This window comes from Vulpes vulpes, chromosome 13 (genome assembly GCF_048418805.1).
Source record: "Vulpes vulpes isolate BD-2025 chromosome 13, VulVul3, whole genome shotgun sequence".
NCBI classification, from domain to species: Eukaryota; Metazoa; Chordata; class Mammalia; order Carnivora; family Canidae; genus Vulpes; species Vulpes vulpes.
The window spans coordinates 93,845,776-93,870,955 of NC_132792.1; the positions used below are offsets into that span (position 1 = coordinate 93,845,776).

A 25,180-nucleotide genomic window follows, 5' to 3' on the forward strand; every position below is an offset into this window, starting at 1 on the left:
TTTTCTTGTAGGTTATTTTCATCTGTGATACCTTCACAAGGTCATTTGCAATCTGGTTCCTCACCTACGTCTTCAAACTTCCTCTCTTGAAGGTTTCCTAACACATGTCCCAGTCAGAAGTCATAATGAAATACTTTAAATATCTCAACTTTTACACACACTATTCCTCTGATCCAATAGGTCTCTATTCTATACTCTCCTGGGGACAAAGGACTCCTAACTTGTCCTTTCTGACTCTATTCTAGTGTTAACTTCCCTTTCCAATCTTTGTTAGGTATCCTAATGCTCTATATTCAGACCGTATCCTGTATGTATTACTACTCTAGTATTTTCCATATGATTTAGATATGTTTACTTATCTATCTGTCCTTTGCACTACCTTACGTGATGGGAAAAACAATCTTTTTAATAGTAATTTTTAAAATCTAATAATAATTTTAATAATAGCTTTGGTATTTCAAACTCTGGAGGGTGCCCGGGTGGCTCAGCGGTTTAGCGCCACCTTTGGTACAGGGTGTGATCCTGGAGTCCCGGGATCATGTCCCACATTGGGCTCCCTGCATGGAGCCTGCTTCTCCCTCTGCCTGTGTCTCTGCCTCTCTCTCTCTCTCTCTCTCTGTTTCTCTCATGAATAAATAAATAAAAATCTTTAAAAAAAAAAAAAACAATGGAATAAGTAGTTAATGTTTGAATAACAAGCCTAGAAAAAAATTATCTGAGTTTTGTGTTATTTTTTCCATTTTTACAAGTAAACAAGGTTGAATAACTTGTTATGGTCCTATAACTAGGAAGAGGCTCACTAGAGGGACACCTGGGTGGCTCAGTGGTTTAGCATCTGCCTTCAGCTCAGAACGTTATCCTGGGGTCCTAGGATTAAATCCTGCATTGGGCTCCCCAAAAGGAGCCTGCTTCTCCCTCTGCCGGTCTCTGCCTCTCTTTTTGTCTCTCTCATGAATACATAAAAATCTTAAAAAAAAAAAAAAAAAAAAGAGGCTCACTAGTATGCCATACTGACCGCAAGAATCTTAACGAATTGAAGAAATAAAAAATAAACAAATGTCTGTAATAGAAGGTGCAATTATGGGGACACCTGGGTGACTCAGCGGTTGAGCATCTGCCTTTGGCTCAGGCCATGATCCCAGGGTCCTGGGATCAAGTCCCACATCGGGCTCCCTGCATGGAACCTGCTTCTCCCTCTGCCTGTGTCTCTGATTCATGAGAGACAGAGAGAGGCAATCAATAAATAAAGTCTTTTAAAAAAAATTTTTAAAAATTAGACTCATCCTGATAAAATAAAACAAAAAAAGGAGGTGCAATTATGTTTGCACCTCTATGTCTGAAAGGAACTTTTCCTTGATTCAAACTCAACTTTTTATATACTGAATTCACTGTTTCTTACAACCAATGTGCATATTTAAAGCATTTAATTCTCAAAAAAGCAGTTATCAAAATGAAGCATGAAACTCCAAGAGAAGGCAAAATAATATTTCAAGAAGTATTACAATGATTTTAAGCAGAGAAAAAACTCTTATTGAGACTAAAAAGGAAACCAAAAATGTTTCACAGAAGAGATGGTGTTTTCTTGAAGAATACAGATGAGAATGGGAAGGCATTCCTGGTGACAGAATGTACAAAACTAAAAATGGCAGAAAATTATAAGCCATGCACAAGATAATGCATATATCAATTTTGCTAGAAAGAAGAGAATTTATAAGGAAATTATGAGAAATACATTTACAAGGGCAAACAAGAACTAATAATGTAGAGAGGTCATGAATTCCTGGGAGAATCAGGGAGAAATAGAAATAAAGATTTTAGATAGGGAAAAATCATGAGAAATGCCTGGGTGGCTCAGCGGTTAAAGCGTCTGCCTCCGGCTCAGGGTGTGATCCTGAAATCCCGGGATCAAATCCCACACTGGGCTCCCTGCAGGGAGCCTGCTTCTTCCTCTGCCTATGTCTCTGCCTCTCTCTCTCTCTCTCTCTCTCTCTCCCTCTCTCATAAATAAATTAATTAAATCTTTTTTTTTAAAAAAAAGGGGTTCGGGGGAAGCCCGGGTGGCTCAGCGATCTGCCTTCAGCCCAGGGCCTGATCCTGGAGACCTAGGATCAAGTCCCATGTCAGGCTCCCTGCATGGAGCCTGCTTCTCCCTCTGCCTGTGTCTCTGCCTCTCCTTCTCTCTCTCTGTGTGTCTCTCATGAATAAATAAAATATTTAAAAAAAAAAAAAAAGGAAAAACCGTGACTATAGTTGAACCTAATGAAGATGCATTTGGCAGCTGTATAGACCAGATGTACAATGGCAAAAAAAAAAAAAAAAAAAATACAGGTCGTGAGTTTCTATTTCCAATTATAAACATGTTAAACGTGTCAAATGTCACTTAAAACCTTTGTATAGTTAAAAATTCAAAAGAACACAAAAAATTATTTGAGAGGACTTTAGTTTAAAAGTATTCAGGTCGGGGATCCCTGGGTGGCGCAGCGGTTTGGCGCCTGCCTTTAGCCCAGGGCGCGATCCTGGAGACCCGGGATCGAATCCCACGTCAGGCTCCCGGTGCATGGAGCCTGCTTCTCCCTCTGCCTGTGTCTCTGGCTCTCTCTCTCTCACTGTGTGCCTATCATAAATAAAAAAATAAAATTTAAAAAAAAAAAAAAAAAGTATTCAGGTCAATTTATTTATGTAAGCTAAATTATACACACAATATATTTTGTTGAAATTCAAATAAAATAGTAAAAACCTATAGTCTATTATTCAAGGACTCTAGAGCCAATCCCATTACATAGTACCTACATGACTTTAGGCAAAATACATATCTTTCTGCTTATTTCCTCATTTATAAATTAACTGTAACTACACCTCATTATTTACTAAAAGAAATAAGGAGTTTAATATAGGTAAAAAGTTGGATCAGCCCCTGGTAGACAGGAAGCCTTTAATTAATGTCATTTGTTAATGTTACTGTTATTAGTTCTCCTAAATGTAAACTAACTTATGTAGGAATGTAAGTTTTACATCAGGAAAATCTGACCCTATTCTACTAAAGGCATTTTACAGACTTTTCATTTTTTAGGTATACTTCGACAGCAAGATTTTTCTGGTTTGCTGCAATATTTAAAATGAATGAATAAAAGCTAGAACCCCTGAAAACCTTCTATTCCTCCAGTAAAACTATTTGTTTTGGTAAAGCCTGTATCCTAGGACCAATTCTCTTTGATCTAGGAATAATGGGACCTGGAGTTTTACGGTGACTAAGCTGTCAAGGTTTATTTATTTATTTTTTTTTTATGATAGTCACAGAGAGAGAGAGAGAGGCAGAGACACAGGCAGAGGGAGAAGCAGGCTCCATGCACCGGGAGCCTGATATGGGATTCGATCCCGGGTCTCCAGGATCGCGCCCTGGGCCAAAGGCAGGCGCCAAACCACTGCGCCACCCAGGGATCCCAGCTGTCAAGGTTTAAAATGAGAAATACTATATGGGTCATAAGTTCCAAAAGGACCAAGACTTCATTCGACATACCAAAAGCTCAGAGCACACTATATCCCAAGCTCAGAGCACAGTAAATCAAGTATATAATATTTATTTTTGAAAGGATGGTACAAGCTTGAAGAACTAAAGCCTCTACTTATGAAACCAAAAGCATAATCCCTTTGTGCCTCAGTTTTGCAATCCATAAAAGAGGAATGAAAACTACTTCAATGGTTAACAGTGAATTAAGTAAGTTAACACTTAAGAATACCTACAATAATTAACTACAACTGAGAAACTGGAAGGTTGAAAGGGGAATAATGAATGTAAGCATCAAGGAGTCAAATGTTTATAAATATTAAAATTAAAGGCAGCCAACAGAACTAAAAACAAAAATAAAATATAATAAAAACTGAAAGAGGGATGCCTGGGTGGCTCAGTGGTTGAGCATCTGCCTTCAGCTCAGGGCGTGACCTTGGGTCCAGAGATCGAGTTCCACATCAGGCTCCCTGAGAGGAGCCTGCTTCTCCCTCTATGTCTCTGCCTCTCTCTCTCCATCTGTCTCTCATGAATAAATAAATAAAATCTTTAAAAGTAATAAAATAAAAATAAAAACTAGAAAACATTTTATACACATATAACTTATACATTTATTATATTTATAAATATAAGCCATACATACAAAGCTTGATTTATTTAGTCATGCTATAAAACAAACAGCCAAAAGTGCATTATCACTGGAGAATGGGACTGGAAATAAAGAAGAGGTAAGGAGGCTTTCACTTTTCATTCTTTATCTTGTAATAGTGGTGAAATTTTCACCTCCAGGTACATACACTGCTTTTTATAAATTTTTAGTAAGAGAAGTTGAAGAATAAAAAATTTGAAGGCCACCCTTTCATTTACCTAAATTATAATCTTTTTAAGGAAAAGAATGTGAAAAGAAAATTTTCTCCACAAGAGAAGTTTGAGGAACAAACGCCCTTAAAAGCGCTTGTTTGTTTGTTTTTTAAAAAGTCAAAAGTATTTAAATGTTCTTTCTTGTGGATAATATAATGATAATATATAATTAAAAAATTCTCAGGCAGCCTGGGTGGCTCAGTGGTTTAGCACCGCCTTCAGCCCAGGACGTGATCCTGGAGACCCAGGGATCGAGTCCCACGTCGGGCTCCCTGCATGGAGCCTGCTTCTCCGCCTCTCTCTCTCTCTCCCTCCTCTCTGTGTATTCTCATGAATAAATAAAAATAAAATCTTTAAAAAAAAAACTCAATAATGCCTTTTCATAATTTCAGACTAGACAATACTGAAATGCCATTTTAAAAATTATTCTGGGGGCGCCTGGCTAGCTTAGACAGTTGAGCACCTAACTCTTGTTTTGGGCTATGGTCATGATCTCAGGGTCGTGGGCTCTATGCCCAGTGGAGAGTCTGCTTGAGATTCTTTCCCTCTGCCACTCCCCACCACTGACATACACGTGTATATTTATTTATAAAATAAATAAATCTTTTAAGAAATAATTTTGGAAGGAACTCCAAATAGAGAGCAACATCTATTTTTTAAGTTATTTCTCAAACATCCTGACATGTATGCATTTTTTTAATGATAAATTTTTCTTGGGGTGCCTAGCTGCTCAGTTAAGTGTCTGCCTTTGGCTAAGGCAGTGTTCCTAAGGTCCTGGGATTTAGGCCTGCATTAAGCTCCCTCCTCAGCAGAGTCTGCTTCTCCCTCTCCCTGCTGGTGTTTTCTCACTCATTCTCTCTCTCAAATAAATTAAAATTCAAAAAAAATTTTTAAATAATAATAATAAATTTTTCTCAGGGAATGGTGAAAACTAAGTCCTAAAAAATAGGTTTTCATAAGAGGTCCTTTATATGTTCTGAACAGCACATTTTCATAGATAAAATACTAGTCTTAAAACTACTTTGAGGTTAATTAGTTTCTGATGAAGAAAAACAAAAACCTATAAGAGAAGTGATGAAATTTGGTCTTTATTAAAGTAACCCAATTTATCATTCAGGAAGAGTCTAGAGTTCAATTTGTGCTATTAGGTATTTTGCTATATGGAGGAAACTTTCTTAATTGATGTCCACCTAATTAACTTGCTGGATTATCCAATGCTCACTTTTCATTGTGTAACAGAAATGGATACCTGGAACACAGTAACCGACTCAAGATCAGTGAACTACCTTGTTATTCCACACCTGAGTGAGACAGGATTACCAAGTGTCATTTGTTTGTTCCTAGATTTGTTTATGCCAATTTGTTTATTATTTTAACTATACAATGGAATCAAATATTAGCTAAATAGTGGAAAGATAGTTGTTTTAATGAAGTTATATAGAATACTCTAGGACAAAGCAAAACAAGCAGTGTCTTTCAAAAATCAAAAATATAATAATAATGATTCTGTATCCAGATTGTCAGATTATTTTACAATATCTAAGCTCTTGCTCTATTTTTTTTTTTTTAACTATATTGTAGGGATACCTAGGAGTATGATCTATATGAGGAAAAACCCAAAGCTTATCAGGGGATCCATACTCAAAGAAAGAGTCTCCCCATAGCAATTACATTTAATATAAATTTATATGTTTCAATTTCTAGTAAAATGTTTAATCTATGTAATGACCATACAGAAAACATTGTCCTTTGCCTATCCCATAGCCATTCTCTCCAATTTTTTTTTTTGGCCCGTTTTGTTTGGTATGGCAATCTGTGCATAAATTATGATTAGTCTGTTTCTCAACAGGGCTATTTCTGACATTTTAGGCTAGATGTTCTATCTTCTTTGGAACTGCACTGCAAAAGTTTGGCACCGTTAGCACCTACACACTAAATGTCAACAATATTCTCCACATATTTCCAGATGTTACCTAATAGAAGATTATGTAACAAACATCAAATTCCCCTACCTTGAGAACCACTGGCATAAACCAATCATCATTATCTTCGTTCTTTTTTTTTTTGCCAGATTCTTGCTTTCCTAGCTCCCTTGCATCTAAGGGTGGTTACCAGACCCCGTTGTTCTGGTGAATGAGACAAAAGGAACTTTGTAAGAACTTCCGGAAAAAATGTCTTTCACTGATAAAAGGAAAAAGCCACTTGAAAGACCCTATTTGAAAGAGTACCCACCCCAACTAACATTCTTACTTTAAATTTGACCAAGATATCTGGACTACAGCAGTCTACTTTAATTAAGGACCACTAAAGTGGTCCTTCACAGCTGTGAAGCCAAAAAGTCAGTACCTTGGGAGAGGAGAGCGCTGAATGAGAAACAGCACTCATGATGACATGGTTGAACTGCTGGATGGAACAACCCTAAAACTACATACCTCCAGACTTAATACATAGCCTTATGATTTAAGCCATCGTTATCTGGGTATTCGCATATCTAGGGTCCACGTGAATCACTTTTCTGATTAACTGATCCAATTCTCCCAATTTTGTTAGTTAAAAGAACTTCTACTATAATTACATCAAAATCTATTACTGTAGGAATAATATTTCTCATAAGATACCCTTGGGTCAGATCTAATAGAAAGTCAAACAAGTGGAATTATGAGATTCTTTTCTCTCCTGTCATTCTCAAATACTATAGCATCCTAAATAGCCTTTTTTTAGGATTCACCTAGTTAGTACTTTTCAACATATAATAACTTTCTAGTATATAAGAAATATTTTATTTGATATAAATCTTATCAAGATTATGTGGGGCTTAAGGCACAAATAAACTGACCTCCTCAATATTGGTCATAATTTTTAAAAACTCATGCCCCAAAGTCCACTCACTCCTATACTCAAATAAAAATGTTCTCAAAATGCACATCTTTGGGAGTTATATTCCCAGTTAAGGCAAAGGAGGTCACAAAATATCATTGTTCCTGTTTTAATAAGAAAATATCCAAGTCCCCTCTCCAGTGTCGGTTTGCAATAAATCTGTATTTAAGCAAAAAAATAAATAAATAAGTAAATCCAATAAACTAAAAGCCATGTCTTCTTTAAAAGCACTGAAGAGTTGTGGATTGATTTCCAGGGATGAACAAACCCTTCCTAGGTAAGTAGAGACCAGTGGCCATTTTTATCCCAAAACACTGACCACGTCTGGGAGCATGAGCAAGAAAGCAAGACTCCCAGAGGCAGAGGACAAGGAGAACAATATCCCGCTGGGATGAGAAAATTCAAAATCTCAATGGCTAAGTGAGTTGGCACGGCTGTCTGAAATATGAAGGAGTTTCAAACAGAAAATTCTCTACCAATTCTCTCACATGGGACACTTGCTGAGTTGAGCTGGAAGGAATATAATGATCTGTGTACTACAGAGTTTAGATCCTTAATTTTTGCTGGAGAGAGGCACTTGATCCCAATCTTAAAACACTGAAAACCAAAATGGATGGGAAAACAAAGTAAAATTTCATCCCAACTTTTTTTTTTCCCCCCAAAGTAAGCTCTATGCCCAAGGTGTTTTGTTTTTTTTTTTTATTAGACCAGAGCCTCTCCCTCGGGAGGAGGAACCCCAGCCGCCAGGCCCACCCGCGGGCCCAAGGTGGGTTTTGAATTCACAACCTTGAGATCAAGAGTCACATGCTTGGGGTGCCTGGCTGGTAAAGCATGCCTGAGGGTAGTGAGTCCAAGCCCCATGTATGAAGTAGAATTTAAAGAGGATCCCTGGGTGGCTCAGGGGTTTAGTGCCTGCCTTCAGCCCAGGGTGATCCTGGAGTCTCTGGATCAAGTCCCACATCAGGCTCCCTGCATGGAGTCAATTTCTCCCTCTGCCTGTGTCTCTGCCATTCTCTCTCTCTCTCTCTCTGTTTCCCTCATGAATAAATAAATAAATAATTTTAATATTCTAAAAAATTTTATTTAAAAAAAAATGAGAGAGTCACATGCTCTACCACCTGAGCCAGCCAGGTCCCCCAACTCAATTCTTAATTAGATCTAAGAGATAGCCCCTGCTGCCTGACAGAATATATAGGTGCCTGGCAGCAGAAAGATTACACTCTTGGGGAAAACGAAAGGTAAGTTCTACTTCAGTCTCTACTATCCTTCCATACACAATGCCAGTAGGGACGTTGGGTGGCTCAGCGGCTGAGCATCTGCCTTTGGCTCGTGGCACATAATCCCAGGGTCTTGGAATCAAGTCCCGCATAAGGCTCTCCCCAGGGAGCCTGCTTCTCCCTCTGCCTATGTCTCTGAGAGAAGAACAGCGCAACAAAAAGTAAATAAAAACACACTAAGAATGGAATGTAGTTGGAGTGGTTTAGGAACAAAAGAAAGATATATATGAATGGAATATAGCAAGTATGGGAAGAGTGTTAGATAAGTTAGAGAAGCTGGAGTATGTGAGGCCTTGATGCCACACTAAGTACCCTGGATTTTAGTCTATATGTGGTAAGAATTCACTGGAGAATTTTATTTTATTTTCTGGTTTTTTAAGGATTTTGTTTATTTATTCATGAGAGACACAGAGAGAGAGGCAGAGACATAAGCAGAGGGAGAAGCAGGCTCCCTGCAGAGACCCCAATGAGGATCGATCCTAGGACCCCCGGATCACCAGGTGCCCCTCACTGGGGAATTTTTTAAAAAGGAAGGAGATCAGTTAGGAAACCATTACGAGGCAAGAGATGATGACAGCTGGTATGGAGTAGAAGCATCTAGTAGACGTGATAGAAGTACGAGTATTTGGAATCTATTTTGAAGGTGAGATTTACTAACAGGTTGAGTAAAAGGAATGCAAAAAGAAAACTAAAGGATTATTCTGAAATTTTCTGTTGGAAGAAATGAGTTAGATGGTGGCAACCTTTCCAGAACTGGGAAAGGTGGAGGAAAAACAGATTTAAAGAAGTTTTTGTCACTAGATACTTTATAAGTTCTCCTTCCCCCAGAGTTTGTTAACTTTTAAAAATGTAAAAATTTGGGACCCATGGATGGCCCAGTGGTTGAGTATCTGCCTTTGGCTCAGGTTGTGATCCCAGGGTCCTCGGATCGATTTCCGCCTCAGGCTCCCCACATGGAGCCTGCTTCTCCCTTGGCCTATGTCTCTGCCTCTCTCTTTCTCTGTGTCTCTCATGAATAAATAAATAAAATCTTTAAAAAAAATTTTTTTTAATAAAAAAAAAAGTAAAAATTTGATGCATGTTGCATTCACTGTAAAGGCATTTTTCCTCCATCATATGGACCTCTATCCCAAAGCAAAATTAATTTCTGACTAAGGAATGGAAGTGTTGCTCCCATCCTATATTTATGTATCGTAATATTCTAAGTCTTTAAGATACAAAAAAGTAGAAAAATTAAAAAACGGGATCAGAAAAGAGATAAATACTTGAAATATCAAATGTTTTGTAATTTTTATGTAACAATTTCCTACCTGTTTCTAAAGACTATTTCTCAACTTTCAACACAGGATGCGATAGCCTTACCTTTAAAGCAGAATAACTCAATGAAACTCAGACCATTCTCTGACCTGGCTCTAACTCCCTCCTACAAATACACCTGGCTCCCTACTCCCCAGTGATTCCAGAGTACAGTTCTAAGAGCCAACTCTACTTCACTTCAGATTCCTTTCCCATTCCTAAGATTTAAAAATCTCTATTCTTTCTCTATTACTTCTAACACGCAGTTTCCTTTTCATAATCACCTTCAAAAGGAATAAAGAAAAAGTATGCATAAGTACATTAACATGTAGTCAAATTTCACATAAAAAGTAATTAAAGATTAATTAAGAGGTCCTGGATCATGGTTTGTTTCCCTGACTCAGCTTTCTGTAGCAGCACTAATAGAACTCTCTTTGACATACAAATATTCTATAACTACTGCTACTAAGGTAACCTCCTACAATAGGTGAATGGGACTATGAACACTGGCTAATGTGACTGAGGAAAAGCATTTTTTTTAAATACATATCATTATTTCTCTTATTTTTTATTGAAGTATACTTGATACACAAGGTTACACTACTTTAAGGTATACAACACAGTGATTCAACAAGTCTATACAACTCAAATTATGCAGAGCTGATAAGTAGAGCTATCACTGGTCACCATACACTATTACAATATCATTGATTATATTCTTTACGCTGTACATTCATCTCCATGAGGAGGAATAGCATTTTTACTTTGATGGTTTAATATTATACTGAATAGTGTATCTCTATAGCCAATCAGGAATCTGTCAAATATTTGTTCAGTTTTTCTTGTCATTAATTTCCCCTTTTTGACCAATGCCACAGTACTCCAACACAACACATACCACATACATGTACTACTCCTCTCCTATTTTATGTCACTAAAATATTATTTCTCAGGGTGCCTGGATGGCTCGGTCAGTTAAGCATCTGACTCTTGGTTTTGGCTCAGGTCATGATCTCAGGGTCATGAGACAGAACCTTGCCCTGCGTCAAGCTCTAAGATCAGCATGGAGCCTGCCTAAGATTTGCTCCCTTTTGTCCCTCCCCCTCTCCCTTTGCTCCTCTCCCCACTCTCTCTCTCTCCAAAATAAATGAGATTTTTTAAAAATAAATTAAAAGATTTTTAAAACATTATTTCTCTCTCTACATTCCACAAAATGTTATTTTAACATTAAACGTTATTAACTATATCATTCACAATGCTCAAAATTCAACATCTAAAAGAAAAGTAAGAAAAAAGTCCAAATGGCATCAAAATATCACAATCATAATTTGATGGATTTTTCTGGCCTTATCATCTATAAAAATCTCTGATTCAGTAAGGGGGGGAAAAATTTACTGATTATTTCCCACAAAGATGTTAAGCTTTCTCATTAGCTATAATGCTATCAGTAATAGATGACCTCCTGTGTCTGCCCATTAAAAAAAAAAAAAAAAAATCAAGTCCTCCTCTTCCTCACTCATGAAAACAAACCCTTTTTGATCACTGTAATACCAAAGTAATTATCACTTATAAACTACAAAGCTAATTTATAAATAAATTTAAATAGCTAATATGGACTTACTGCTTTTACAAATCTCTTATTGTTAACTTTTCATTTCTTTCAGGCCTTGGTACTAACCTTTAAGGCAAGGGCATATCATATACGGAGAATAGAGCCCTCCACAGAGCATTCATTCAATCAGATGTTAATTAATTCAAAGGAGATAAAGAAGGATGGAAGGAAACAACTATTAAGTTAGAAATTTCTCTGCAAAGAACCCAAACATGATTCCTTGGCTACATTTAGAAGTTCAAAATACAGATGAATTTTGGAAAGGCTCCAGGCTTGGCAACATTGCTCAGTGCTCTGGGGGAGTTTTCTTTCTTTCTTTTCACATCTTTAGCAAAGACTACAGTTGATGAAAGGAAACTGAAATGTTTGTGGGTCTAAACCAGAGACTAGCCTCCTCCTGAGGAATTAACAAGTCCCTCCTAAATAGCTTCTAGTAAATTAATAAAATGCATTTCCTCAAATGGCATCAATGAGGCAAAAGGGTACTATGAAGGAATAGAGAACATCATCGCTCTTTCCCCTAGCCCTAAATCAAAGAGATTAAGAAAAGGAAGAAAGTATTTTAGCCAACCAAAAAAACAAGCTCTGTGGGCATCATTTTAATTTCTACAATGACTAAATAATTTAAATACGATTTTAATCTTTTAGTCTTTTGCCCTTTTTAACTGTCACAGATTATTAGACCTTGTTTAAGGGAAAATTTTTACCCCATGGAAAAGCTATTTATTTTCTTAAAAATGTTTGATTAAGGAGATCCCTGGGTGGCTCAGCGTTTAGCACCTCCTTTGGCCCAGGGTGTGATCCTGAGGTCCCGGGATCGAATCCTGCATCAGGCTCCCTGCATGGAGCCTGCTTCTCCCTCTACCTGTGTCTCTGCCTCTTTCTCGTTTTGTGTCTCTCATGAATAAACAAATAAAATCTTTAAAAAAAAATGTTTGATTAAAAGTTAAAAAGTAAAACTCACTGGGGTTTATTATCTTTTTAAATAGTCTTACGTAGAACAAAACTTTATTGCCAGTCCCCAAGTATTATTCATTTAAAATTAAAGCCAGAACACCAAATGACTCCTTTTGCTTCTCTCCAGGAAACATAAACAGATAAAACTGACATTTTAAAATTAGGTATTTTCGGGACGCTTGGGTGGCTCAGCGGTTGAGCATCTGCCTTTGGCTCAGGGTGTGATCCCAGATTCCCGGGATTGAGTCCCACATCGAGATCCTTGCATGGAGCCTGCTTCTCCTGCCTCTGCCTATGTCTCTGCCTCTCTTTGTCTCTCTCATGAATAAATAAATAAAATGTTTTTTAAAAATAAAATAAAATAATAAAATTAGAGACTTTCTCAAACACTTTAAGAGTGCTTCAACTTCAATTATATCTTTATTTTTAAAAAGACAAAAAAAGTACTTAATGCATAAACACAATACTAGCAGCTCATTAAATGCACAATAATGCAAAGCACCACACTAAGTGCCTAATGTTCAACGTCCCAACCCCAAATCCAGAGCTGTGATCACAGCACAACATCTTTAACATAATCCATATGTTTTTATCAACTTTAGATTATGTACCTACATTTGAAAACAGCAAAAGAATATTGATCTTGATCTTAGCAAAGGATGGCCAACTGCTAAACTCAATTCCTTCTCTTGAGTTTATTTCAAAAATAATGAAATAACCCATAGCTCTGTCCCATCAAGGTGGAGGGGGGGGATAGGAAAGTGTGGGGCCAGTACAGGAGCCAATCTTCCCTACATTATTTTATAGCTTTGCAAGAGTCAGGATTTGTTTAGAAAGTGATGACTCCTGTCTAATTCCATAAACCAGCTTCCCTTGGTACTGTGTAAGAGCAGGGTACATATTTCTTTAATTTCTTTACTGTTACTCTCAGAAACTAAAACTTTCCCTTAAGATAAAGAATAAGCCTTTAAACCTAATACAAAAGTGATCACAAGAATCAAGTAATGTAAACTGAAAACTTATTTAAACATCTATTAGACTTATGTATATTAAATGTTATTGCCCCAGAAGTATTCTATAATTAAGCTATCTGATAGAACTATTTTTTTCAAGTTTTAAGGAAATTAATATAGTGAAATTGGAAAAGTACAAATTTCAAACAATAAATCAGTATCTAGATATAGATATTTCATGTCCACACAGCTTATACTGCATTCAGTTAAGTGACAGAGAGGAGTGTGTGTGGAAAAGGAAGATGAAATAAGGAGTATAAAGGATCACCACAGTAGAGAATCAAAAAAGAGAAAACCCTACCTATCTTGGGCAGAAATAACTGGATAAATGAAACAATGAATATGAACCTTTCAACCACAGATAAGGAGACAAATTTAACCAAAGCCAATGAAGATCTTTGAACAATCCACATCTGTTGCTTATGTAAAAGCCTATATGAAATGAATTGGTGATCTCAGTTCAGATATCCTGGAGGTCTTATTAATGTGAGTGTACAGTACTGAAGGTAACATGTATAGAATAAAAGTAGATTCCATTTCAGATATGGGTAAACAGCAATTACATTAAATTACTATTTTCACAAGATATCTGAAATGGCTCAAAATTATTCAAAATTTTGCCATTTCTAGAAATAACTATTAAATAATATCCATTATGGCTCAAATGCACATACATTAAAAAATATATACCAAAACATATTTACTTTGTGGGATTTTTTTTAAGTATACAGCAAATTCTGAGATCTTAACCTTCAAGAATTTTTCTTTTTTATTTATTTTTTTTTCTTTTTTAATTTCATAAAGAAAAGCTCTCATGATAGCAAAGAGAAGGTAAAGAAAAATTCCCAATTTGGTAAAATATATATCACTACCAGTTTTCAGAAAAAAAGTTGTGCTAAGCTATTATGAATATTAAATAGGCTTATCAACAGTAATTATTAAAGAAAAAATTTTAAATACTAAGTTGAATACTATTACTTGTTAGAAGAGATGAAGTACAATAAATGCTTTAAATATATAAATTAAATTAAAAAATCCCACAACATAAACCAGGCAGAGTAAAGTTAGCTGGTTTTATGTTTGGCTTTGTTTTTAAATAAGCCAGTATACATACAAGGGCTTCATATATATTATCACTTCCTAAAAACAAAAATTTTTCAATGATTTAAATTTGGCAATTCATTTCTTTAAGATCCTGACCTAATTATCTGATACTACATTTTAGAAGTCATGAATTCCACTTACCACATATTTTACAGCACTTATAAACTGGTTGTGGAAGAGCAGATGCTGTGTTTCATCTTCTGGATTTGAAGCTGTGTAAAGCATGCCACAAACATTACAGGAAACTGCTCCAAATCTTTTTTGTCCTGCATCCTATTTACAAAAAAACAAACAGAAGTGTTTTTTTCCCTCCCAAAGGAATAATTCCAGAACATCAGCCTCTAAAGCTAAAATGGGAACATAAAGTGAGAAATGTTTAATGTATAACAAATAATATTCAGTGTTGATCAAAAAAAAGATATTAATCGGTGTAATCTGTGTATAATTTTATTAAGAACCATTTCCATTTTAGTAATCTGATCACTCACTCCACAGCATTTAATAATTGAAAAGAACTAAGAAATACCTTTTAACACTACAATCTTAGTCCTAAAGCTCCAAACAGGAAATATTCTATAAATGAGAATGAAGATACATTTTATATCTGCAATAAACTGCTAAAGCTAAAAGGAAACAGCTTTTCACAGACTCATTCTTTTTTAATGTCTTAAAGTATGTTCTTTTCAGCGGTTTTGCTCTACTTTATAGATATCAAAAAGAATATTTTGATGTCACCAGAAACTCCTAAGAAAAGATAATAATTTTCTATTCTCTTCATATTAAATAAATACAAAGTACAATCATCTATTCTCCAGTAATTCATACTTGTACCATGTAGAATAGTAACTGTTTACAAAACATTTTCTATTCTTGTCCTTATTCAACAAGAAATTTTCAGCAATATGATCAATGTTTAAGAATAATAAACTCAGTGGGTTAAGTAGCCGACTCTTGATTTCAGCTCAGGTTATGATTTCTGGGTGAGACAGAGCCCTATGTTGGATTCCCTACTGGGTATGGAGCCTATCTAAGATTCCCTTCCTCCCTTTTCCTCTGCCCTTTCTGTAGTACATTTTTTCTCTAAAAAAAAATAATAATAATATAAATTTTAAAAAGAGAATAGGGATCCCTGGGTGGCGCAGTGGTTTGGCGCCTGCCTTTGGCCCAGGGCGCGATCCTGGAGACTCAGGATCGAATCCCACGTCGGGCTCCTGGTGCATAGAGCCTGCTTCTCCCTCTGCCTGTGTCTCTGCCTCTCTCTCTCTCTGTGACTATCATAAATAAATAAAAATTAAAAAAAAAAAAAAGAGAATAAACGAATAATCCCCTTTACTCTTTCTACTCTAAAACTGTGCAATTTGAAGAGATTTTTATTTATTTGAGAGAGAGCACACACAAGCACAAGTGGCGGGGAGGGGCAGAGAGGGATGGATAAAGTCTCCCACTAAACAGGGAGTCTGATGTGGGGCTCAATCCCAGGACCCCAAAATAATGACCTGAGCTGACAGCAGCCACTTAACTGACAGGGCCATGCAGGTGCCCCTGAAACTGTGCAATTTGAATTACTCAAAAAAAAATTAAAAATAAAATCTAAGACAATGGCATCTCTAGTGTCTCAGAACCAGGATCAAGTAGCAAAGAGAAATCAAATGGTAAATAGAAGATTGTATATAGAACTTAAGGAAGTTCATTCTAAATGATTCAAACTATTAACAAATTGTTACATGAACTTTATTTCAGGCAGTTAAATTTTTTTCTGTAATTGTGATATGACATATATAACAATATTTACCATCTTAACGATTTTTAAGTGTACAGTTCTCAGTGTTTAGTATATTCACACTGTTGTGCCACCACTCTTCAAAATTCTTTTCATTTGAAAAACTGAAACTCTATACCCACAAACTAAACAATAGGTTCCCAATCCACTTTCCTGCTCCTAGAAACCACCATTCTACTTTCTTTCTCTGAATTTGACTACTCTAGGCACCTCATAGAAGTGAAATCATGCAATATTTGTCTTTCTGTGACTGACTTATTCCACTTAGCTGAATGTCCTTAAGATTAAACCATATTGTGGCATCTATCAGAATACCTTCTTTTTTAAGGCTGAATAATATTCCATCATATGTATATATCACATTTTGTTTATTCATTCACCCCTGATGGATACTTTGGTTGCTTTTACCTTTTGGCTATTATGAATAATGAAAAGCAGTCTAATCATGGTAATGAATAAACATCTCTTCCTCAGTTTCCCAACTGGTAAATGGGAAATAATAATAGTACCTACCTCATACTTTAAAAACTAAAGCTTAATTAAGTTAATATGAGTGAAGTACATAGAACAATGTACTAAAAAAGTATTAGCTGCTATTATGATCATTATCATCAACTCTTCACCAGAACTGAATAGAAATTTGATCCCCAAATGTAATTTTAAATTTTCTAGTAGCCATGTTAAAGCATGTTAAAGCACAAACATATGAAATTAATTTTAATATTTTATTCAACAAAACATTCCAAATGTTATCATTTCAACATGTACTAAATAGAAAAAAAATTATTAGTGAAATACTTTACATTCTCTTTTTTGTGCTAGTCCTTACATGTAGTAAATACACTTACACTTATAGCGTATCACAGTTCTGACAAGGTCATTTAAAATACTAAATGGCCACATGTGACTACCATATTGGACAGTGCAGCTCTAGATTCTACTAGTCTAATTCTGCTTCACTTTCATATTGATTTAACAACAGAAACACAAGACGCTTGGGTGGCTCAGCAGTTGAGTGTCTGCCTTCCACCCAGGACATGATCCTGGAGTCCCAGGATCAAGTCCCGCATCGGGCTCCCTGCATGAAACCTGCCTCTATGTCTCTCATGAGTAAGTAAATAAAATCTTTTTAAAAACAAAACAAAACAAAAAGCCCCAGAAACATTAAATATGCTGAAACTTTTCCTGATTAATTTTTCTCAAATATTTCCAGACAACTCTTACAAAGTTATTCCCCTATATTAAAGGTAGAATGAGTAATGTACTCCAGAAAACTCCTACTGATAATGCTGATTGGAATTACATTAAATTTTCCTATGTAAAATAAAGTACCCATCTGTTACAAACAAAACTAAAAGTATGGAAATTTGAGTTTTTATTTGTGACAGGAAAGACTCCCTATTGAGGAGCCAGAGGGCTATTTGTAATGATAATAGGAGTATTTCCATAATGATTTATGGTGAAAAAAAGGCTCTTTGAAAAAAAAAAGATGAACTTGTTTTTTAACGATGTGCATAAATAAGATGATTATAATAATCCTTCACCAAAAAAGTCAAGTTGGATACTTACTATGATCAACTGTTTTTCATCAACTTTCTCTGCTTCTTTTAGTTTCAAAACCTTTGGAATTGTTATCTCCAAATGGGAATTACACTTAGGCCACGAATGATTTGGTGGTGTCTCCCTTAAAAAAGCGAAACAAAACAAAACACCGCACTGTCATAGAACTGTACCACTTCAAAGTACTAAAGTGGGGAAAAAAAGAAAACTTTTTCTATACAACACTAACACATTTCAACTCCAAGAGGGGAAAAATAACCTTTTAAAAACAAAAGGGAGAAAACCTAAGAAAATTATTTTCAACAAAATAAACAAAAAATTGGGGGAATCCCTAGGTGGCTCAGCAGTTAAGCACCTGCCTTTGGCCCAGGGCGCGATCCTGGAGTCCCGGGAGGGATCGAGTCCCACGTCAGGCTCCGGGCACAAAGCCTGCTTCTCCCTCCTCCTGTGTCTCTGCCTCTCTCTCTCTCCCTCTCTCTCGCTCTCTCATAAATAAGTAAATAAATCTTTTAAAAAAATGCTATACCTACTATAGTTTGAGTAAGTTTTAAATTTTTTGGATAGTTTTAGCCATCTGACTCACTACAGTTTGTCCTAAATATTGTTTTTGCGGGGCACCTGGGTGGCTTAGTGGCTGAGCGTCTGCTTTGAGCTCCAGTCATGATCCTGGGTACCTGAGATCTAGTCTAGTATCAGGCTCCCCACAGGGCCTGCTTCTCCCTCTGCTTATGTCTCTGCCTCTCTGTGTCTCTCATGAAGAAATAAAAATCTTTAAAAAAAAATAGGGTTTTCAGTAATCTGTAAAGCAAAATAAGTCAAATTTAATTTTATTCTGACATTAAAGACAGAATGGAATGCTTTTGAAACACTTAAAACAGGGCAGCACCAGTGGCACAGCGGTTTACTGCTGCCTGCAGCCCAGGGTGTGATCCTGGAGACCCGGGATCGAGTCCCGCATCAGGCTCCCTGCATGGAGCCTGGTTCTGCCTCTGCCTGTGTCTCTGCCTCTCTCTCTCTCTGAATAAATAAATTAAAAATCTTTAAAAAAATAAAACACTTTTACATGTTGATAACACCCAGTACTTCAAGGAGTTTGCAGAAAGATGCATTCTCAAACCACTGTTGCTGGAAATATAAAATGACACATATTGGAGGAAAGTACGGCAATGCAGGCTAAGTCATACAGCTATAAATTTATCCTAAATATAGTAAATACAAATAGACAAAGATAACATATTTATTATAGAACTTTTTTTTGGACAGAAACTAACTAGAAACAACCAAAATGTCTAGAGAGTGGAGAACTCTTAAACAATGGATGGGACACCTGGGTGGCTAAGTGGTTGAGCCTTTGGCTCAGGGCCTGGTCCCAGGATCCAGGATCAAGTCCCTCACTGGGTTCCTTGCACGGAGCCTGCTTCTCCCTCTGCCTATGTCTCTGCCTCTCTCTTTCTGTGTCTCTCATGAATAAATAAGATCTTTAAAAAATAAATAAAAATAAAAAATAAACAATGGACTATTCATAAAATGAAACTGAATACAGATTTAAAAGATGAAATAGTTAAGGTAGAAAAGATGCCCATAGTGACATAAGTGCAACAAAACTAACCAAAAAAACAAAACAACAACAACAACAACAAAAAAAACCCAAAGCCAAAAAACACAGGTACAGGCACAAAAAATTAAAATGAGCTGCTGGACAGCCCCGGGTGGCTCAGCGGTTTGGTGCTGCCTTTAGCCCAGGGTGTGATCCTGGGAACCCGGAATCCAGTCCCACGTCGGGCTTCCTGCATGGAGCCTGTTTCTCCCTTTACCTGTGTCTCTCCCTCTCTCTCTCTGTGTCTCTCACGAATAAATAAATAAAATCTTAAAAAAAAAAAAAAGTAAAATGAAAACAGAACTTGTAAATATCATGTTCTTTCTACATGAAAAACTGAGGATTACTATTTTTAGGGAAAAATACCCCAAACTTGAAAGGTTTAAGTATAAAATCCTTAAGTTCTCTTAAAAATAAGACAAAAGGTCCAAAATGGAGTTGTTTATGCTAAGCCCCACATTACCAAACTGAGGCTTAAATATTAATTAATTAATATTTAATTATTTATTATTATTATTATTATTTAAATTGTTCTTCCAGAAATGGAACCTTAAACCAGTCAGTCAGGAATCATCTAATTAGCACGAGAGTTAGGTAATTTAACTGAAAAGACCTCTGCCATCTCTTCTAAAAGAAAGTAACTTTGCAATAATCAACCCACTTTTTTGCCAGTTATAACTTCCTCATTCCCATTCCTTTTTGCCTATAATAAAGTCTTTAATGTTACAAGGATCCTTAGGTGGCTCAGCAGTTTAAGGCCTGCCTTTGGCCCAGGGTGTGATCTGGGACTCCTGGGATCGAGTCCCACGTCGGGCTCCCTGTGTGGAGCCTGCTTCTCCCTCTGCCTGTGTCTCTGCCCCTCTCTCTCCGTGTGTCTGATGAATAAATAAATAAAATCTTTAAAAAAAAAAGTCTTTCATGTTATAGTTCTTTGGAGCTCCTGATCTGTGAAACTGGATACTATCCAATTTGAATTGATTTCTGTTCAAATAAAAATTGTAAAAGCCTCAGTTGATCTTTTAACAGTTCTCATATTTACTCTTGCATTAAATTAATGTCTTACCTGTTATCACTGGTCTTAGATGTTTGATTACTGAGTATAGTATGCTGTTTGGGAGCTGAACCTGTAATTAAGAAAATGAGTTACACATTAAGCTTTGTACTACTTCTCCATCTCTAATAGTTAAAAATCATTACCAAGAAAAAAAAAGGAGAGAACAATGCTCTACATGTTTTATTTTTAACAAAAACTATTTGATACAACTAAAGCCCCTTTCTAGAAATTACTCTTCAGAGAAGTGGGAGAAAATGCTCTACTAAGCCACAAAGGGACCCAATGGTAGACTAAGTTTGCTTCTAGTTTCACCAATCATTAGTTCTGAACAGTAAAGGAAACTGTGTAAATCCCTACATAATTATACAATCCCTAACTGGAAATAAATGGGAGCATTTCTTTATTTAAAAAAAAATTGTAGTCTCACAAGAAACAGTGCTGGTGAGGATGTGGAGGAAAAGGAACCCTCTTGCAGTATTGGTGGGAATGCAAACTGGTACAGCTACTATGGGAAATAGTATGGAGGTTCCTCAAAAAATTAAAAATAGAATTACTGTATGATCCACCAATTCTACTGCTGGGTATTTACCCAAAGAATATAAAAACAGTAATTCAAAAAGATATATGTACCCCAAAGTTTACTGCAGCATTATTTAAAATAGTCAAATTATGGAAGCAATCCAAGTGTCCACTGGTAGATGAATGGATAAAAAAGACGTGTGACATATACATACAATGGAATATTACTTAGCCATAAAAATGAATGAAATCTTGCCAGTTGCAACATGGATGGATCCAGAGGGTGTAATGATAAGTGAAGTAAGTCAGCCAGAGAAAGATATTACCGTGTGACTTTACTCATATGTAGGAATTTAAGAAACAAAACAAAGAAAAAGGGACCCCCTGGGTGGCTCAGCAGTTGAGCGTCTGCCTTAGGGCTCAGGTCATAATCCCGGGGTCCAGGGATGGAGTCCTACATCGGACTCCCTGAGGGGAACCTGCTTCTCCCTCTTCCTGTGTGTCTGCCTCTCTCTCTGTTTCTCTCATGAATAAATATTTTTAAAAAGAAACAATGGATTTTCTAAAGGAAAAGATAAAGTTGTCCAAAGTTAGTTGACATTTGGCTAATGTGCTTTGGACCTAATCTTATTGGTCTTATTTTGGACCTAATCTTATTGGTCATCCAGGCCATTTTTGTTGTTGTTGTACTTAAGTAATTTGAACAAGAAAGAGAAGTAATTCTATCCTACAAATAATGATAGTAAAGGAAGGAAAAATAAAAAAAGAATGGTGATAATCAAAACATTTGAAAAACATATGCAAGAGTTCTTCAGTCAGTATTGTTTCCTATCATACTGACAAAAATATCTCTAACACTGAGAAACCCAAATAATATTTTCAAAGTTTTACCTGGAAATTTATTCTCTCCTGTATCAATTTTTGCTTGACCGAGCAGAGCTGAAACAGTAGAGATATTTCCCACTGGACTGTTTTCAAGCTTGGATTCCAAACAAAGACTGAAATCCTGAATATATAAAATTCAAAATGTTGATATCTGCCTTCATATCAACTTTTGAAACTCATCCTAACACACTTTCAGTGAATTTAAGCATACCAAGAAAATTTAAGATAATACTTTATAGTTGGAGTAATTCAAACTCATGCCTTAAAAGTCTCTTGATTTCCCCACAGCTACCTTCCTTCAGCGTTGGTTCCCATTATTTCCCTTCATGCCATCTTGTAAATCCCATAGACATATTCTGTATCTGCCTAGCTCTACACTTTTTCTGTTTCATCTATGTAAATCTGCACTGTCCAATACAGCAGCCAAACCTCATATGACTATAGAGCACTTAAAATGTCATATGATTCATTTGAGATTATTTTGTAACTGTCAATCATTCACCAGATTTTTAAGACTTACTACAAAAAAAAGTAAAATAGGTCAATTTTTAAAATTAATTACATGCTGAAATGATAGTATTTTTATATGACAGTTAAAAATATATATTAGTTTTACCAGTGTGTTCTTTTAAGCTGGCTACCAGAAAATCTTAAGTAATATATGCAGTTCATATTACATTTCTACTGGATAGTGCCAACCTAGAACCTTTCCCCTGCTTCAACTAAACTCATTATTTAAATATTAACCTCTTCCACGAAGCCTTCTACAAGTTTCTCCATGCCTTTTTTCCAATTTGTGAATAATTCTCCATCTATTTCACCTCTACCTCTTCCATGTCCTTATCACTATTATCAATTATTTTTTATTCATCTTCTGTAACTCTTAAGAGCAATGATCATATTATATTTATCTTTGTATTTAAATCAAAACAATGTCAAAGCTGATACTCAATAACTACCAAAAGAAAATACTCCAAACTCTTATCAACGTTGGCTCTATCTGTATTGTGATTATTACACACAACACATAACATTATTTTTGAGTATTTTTGGAAAAGTGAACAATTTTTGTCATTGAAAAAGCAGAATAATTAAAAACAAGAACCATGACAAATTACTAACTAATCTCCATTAAATAGGGAAGAATTTAGTAAGTTTCCAACCTAAAAAAACAAATCATAAAATAATTAGGCTTTAAAATTCATGAAGTTCAAATAATTTAAAGAAGCCTACCAAATGCTTATAGCCTTATCAACCATGATCATTTTTCTGTACTGCCGAAACGGACATAAAAATTACAGGCAGCCGGGGATCCCTGGGTGGCGCAGTGGTTTGGCGCCTGCCTTGGGCCCAGGACGCGATCCTGGAGACCCGGGATCGAATCCCACATCGGGCTCCCGGTGCATGGAGCCTGCTTTTCCGTCTGCCTGTGTCTCTGCCTCTCTCTCTCTCTGTGTGACTATCATAAATAAATTTAAAAAATAAAAAAAAATAAAAAAAATAAAAAAATAAATTACAGGCAGCCATAGGAAAAGATTTCATGATGTAAGGTTTATTTTTATATTTTCCTTCCTCCCCAAGTATAACCCTGTTAAAACACTGAAGCCAATCTCAGTTTAAATCCTAGCTCTACCACTTATATGTCACTCAGATAAATTACTTTAATTTCTAAGCCTCCATCTCTTCACCTGTAATATGTAGGTAATAACAGAAACTACAGTGCAGACTGTGGGGACAATTTCTATGAAGCTCTCCTCTAACAAAGAGGCTGTGTTCACCAAAGGCCTATTATGTCATTAGCCAAAAGCTATTATGATGATTGAACTAAGCTACCTCAATTCTTAGTGCTTATAACATGAAGAGAAATCTCTTAAGTGACTGTTACAATGTCAATTCCTTAAAGACAGGAAACATTTCCTCTTCTGTAGCCCTAGCAACAATGTCTTGGACACAGCAGGCACAACTGTGTCTTGAATTGGCATGGTTACCATATTCTCTGATCATTCCGTGGAAGTGATCACATTAAAAGTATTGGTGAAAAGAATAGAATCAACCTAAAAGGGCTTTAGAAGAGGAAAACATAAACTGTGGTATACTCATGTAGAGCTATTAAGATACCCACACATTATTATCAAATGTTGACTGCACAAAACCAAGTAGCAAAAAACTATACACACACACATATACACCAACTATGTTAGCATTTAACTTTTAAACACTTAGACATTATAACATTAAACATACATATAAGACAATTTAAAATACAAACAGTGCTAAGTATTCTTTGTGGATATATATACACATACACAGTGAGATCATAAAAATAAAGAAAAGATGCCCACCAACTTCACAAACATGTTTAACTCTGGGAAGAAAGGTGAATAGAAAGACGAGACATAGCCTTCTCCTTTACCTGTAACGTACTTTTCTTATTTCAAAAGACCTGAATTCAATAAAATGTTAGTTTTTGTCAAATTGGGGTGGTAGACACAGTGTAATGTTAGTTTCTGTAGTATTCTGAATGTTTGAAATATTCAAGAATTTACAAACATAAATAAAATTTTTAGCAAAAGTTTCATAGGATGGTTTCTCACAATATACCTCAAGAGAGAGAGACTACACAAATCCAAAGCACATTCCAGTAAAAGCAATATTAGAGGTCGAAATAATGTGATCTAATTAAGCAAGCATCTCTATTCTAGTAGAGTAGTCCAGAGTTACAATTCTTATTCTTCAATATAATTCTCCACAAACTGAGGTTTCTTTTTATTTATTTTTTATTTTAGCAATGTTACATTAATTTCAGCTGTACAACATAGTGATTCAACATCTCCCTATACATTATGTTATGCTCACAAGAATAGCTACCATCTGTAATCAAACAATGCTACTACAATATCACTAACTATATTCCTTATGCTATGCCTTTTTTTCCCCATGACTTATTTCACAAACTGAGTTTTGACAGGCATTTATGAAGCAAGGAGTACAAGATAAACTCTGCAGCTAACACCTGGAGTATAGCTATCAATCTGCTGACAAAACATACCCTGAATAGAAAGCCACTCCATCTCTGATGGAAGGAACACTTGTTATTCACACTACCACTCACTACTTCTAATTACTATCACTATTTGAATAATTATCTTCTAATTGATGCTTTCATTTCCATTTGTTCAGAAAATAAAATCTAAGAGTACCATATGGTATCTGTTCCCTTTAATTTGATTTGTACTCCACTGGAAGAGACAATGATCTATTTTCATGGCTTCTGGCATAAAGC

At 35.8% G+C, this 25,180-nt stretch overlaps 1 protein-coding gene across 13 annotated transcripts in view; it reads right to left on the bottom strand.

Annotated features, from left to right (window-relative positions):
* The window catches only part of ESCO1 (establishment of sister chromatid cohesion N-acetyltransferase 1), a 65,801-nt gene that overhangs the window by 14,344 nt on the left and 26,277 nt on the right, over positions 1–25,180 (bottom strand). For all 13 annotated transcript variants that reach the window (XR_011996742.1, XR_011996745.1, XR_011996743.1 and 10 more), the window contains 4 exons: positions 21,904–22,018; positions 20,503–20,563; positions 17,852–17,966; positions 14,644–14,775 (listed from right to left, as the gene is read on the bottom strand). Coding sequence is in view for 8 of the 13 variants with exons in the window: in XM_026006541.2 (XP_025862326.1) it covers positions 14,644–14,775; positions 17,852–17,966; positions 20,503–20,563; positions 21,904–22,018 (423 nt within the window). In the remaining 5 variants the exon portion in view is untranslated. The remainder of the gene's footprint in view (positions 1–14,643; positions 14,776–17,851; positions 17,967–20,502; positions 20,564–21,903; positions 22,019–25,180) is intronic.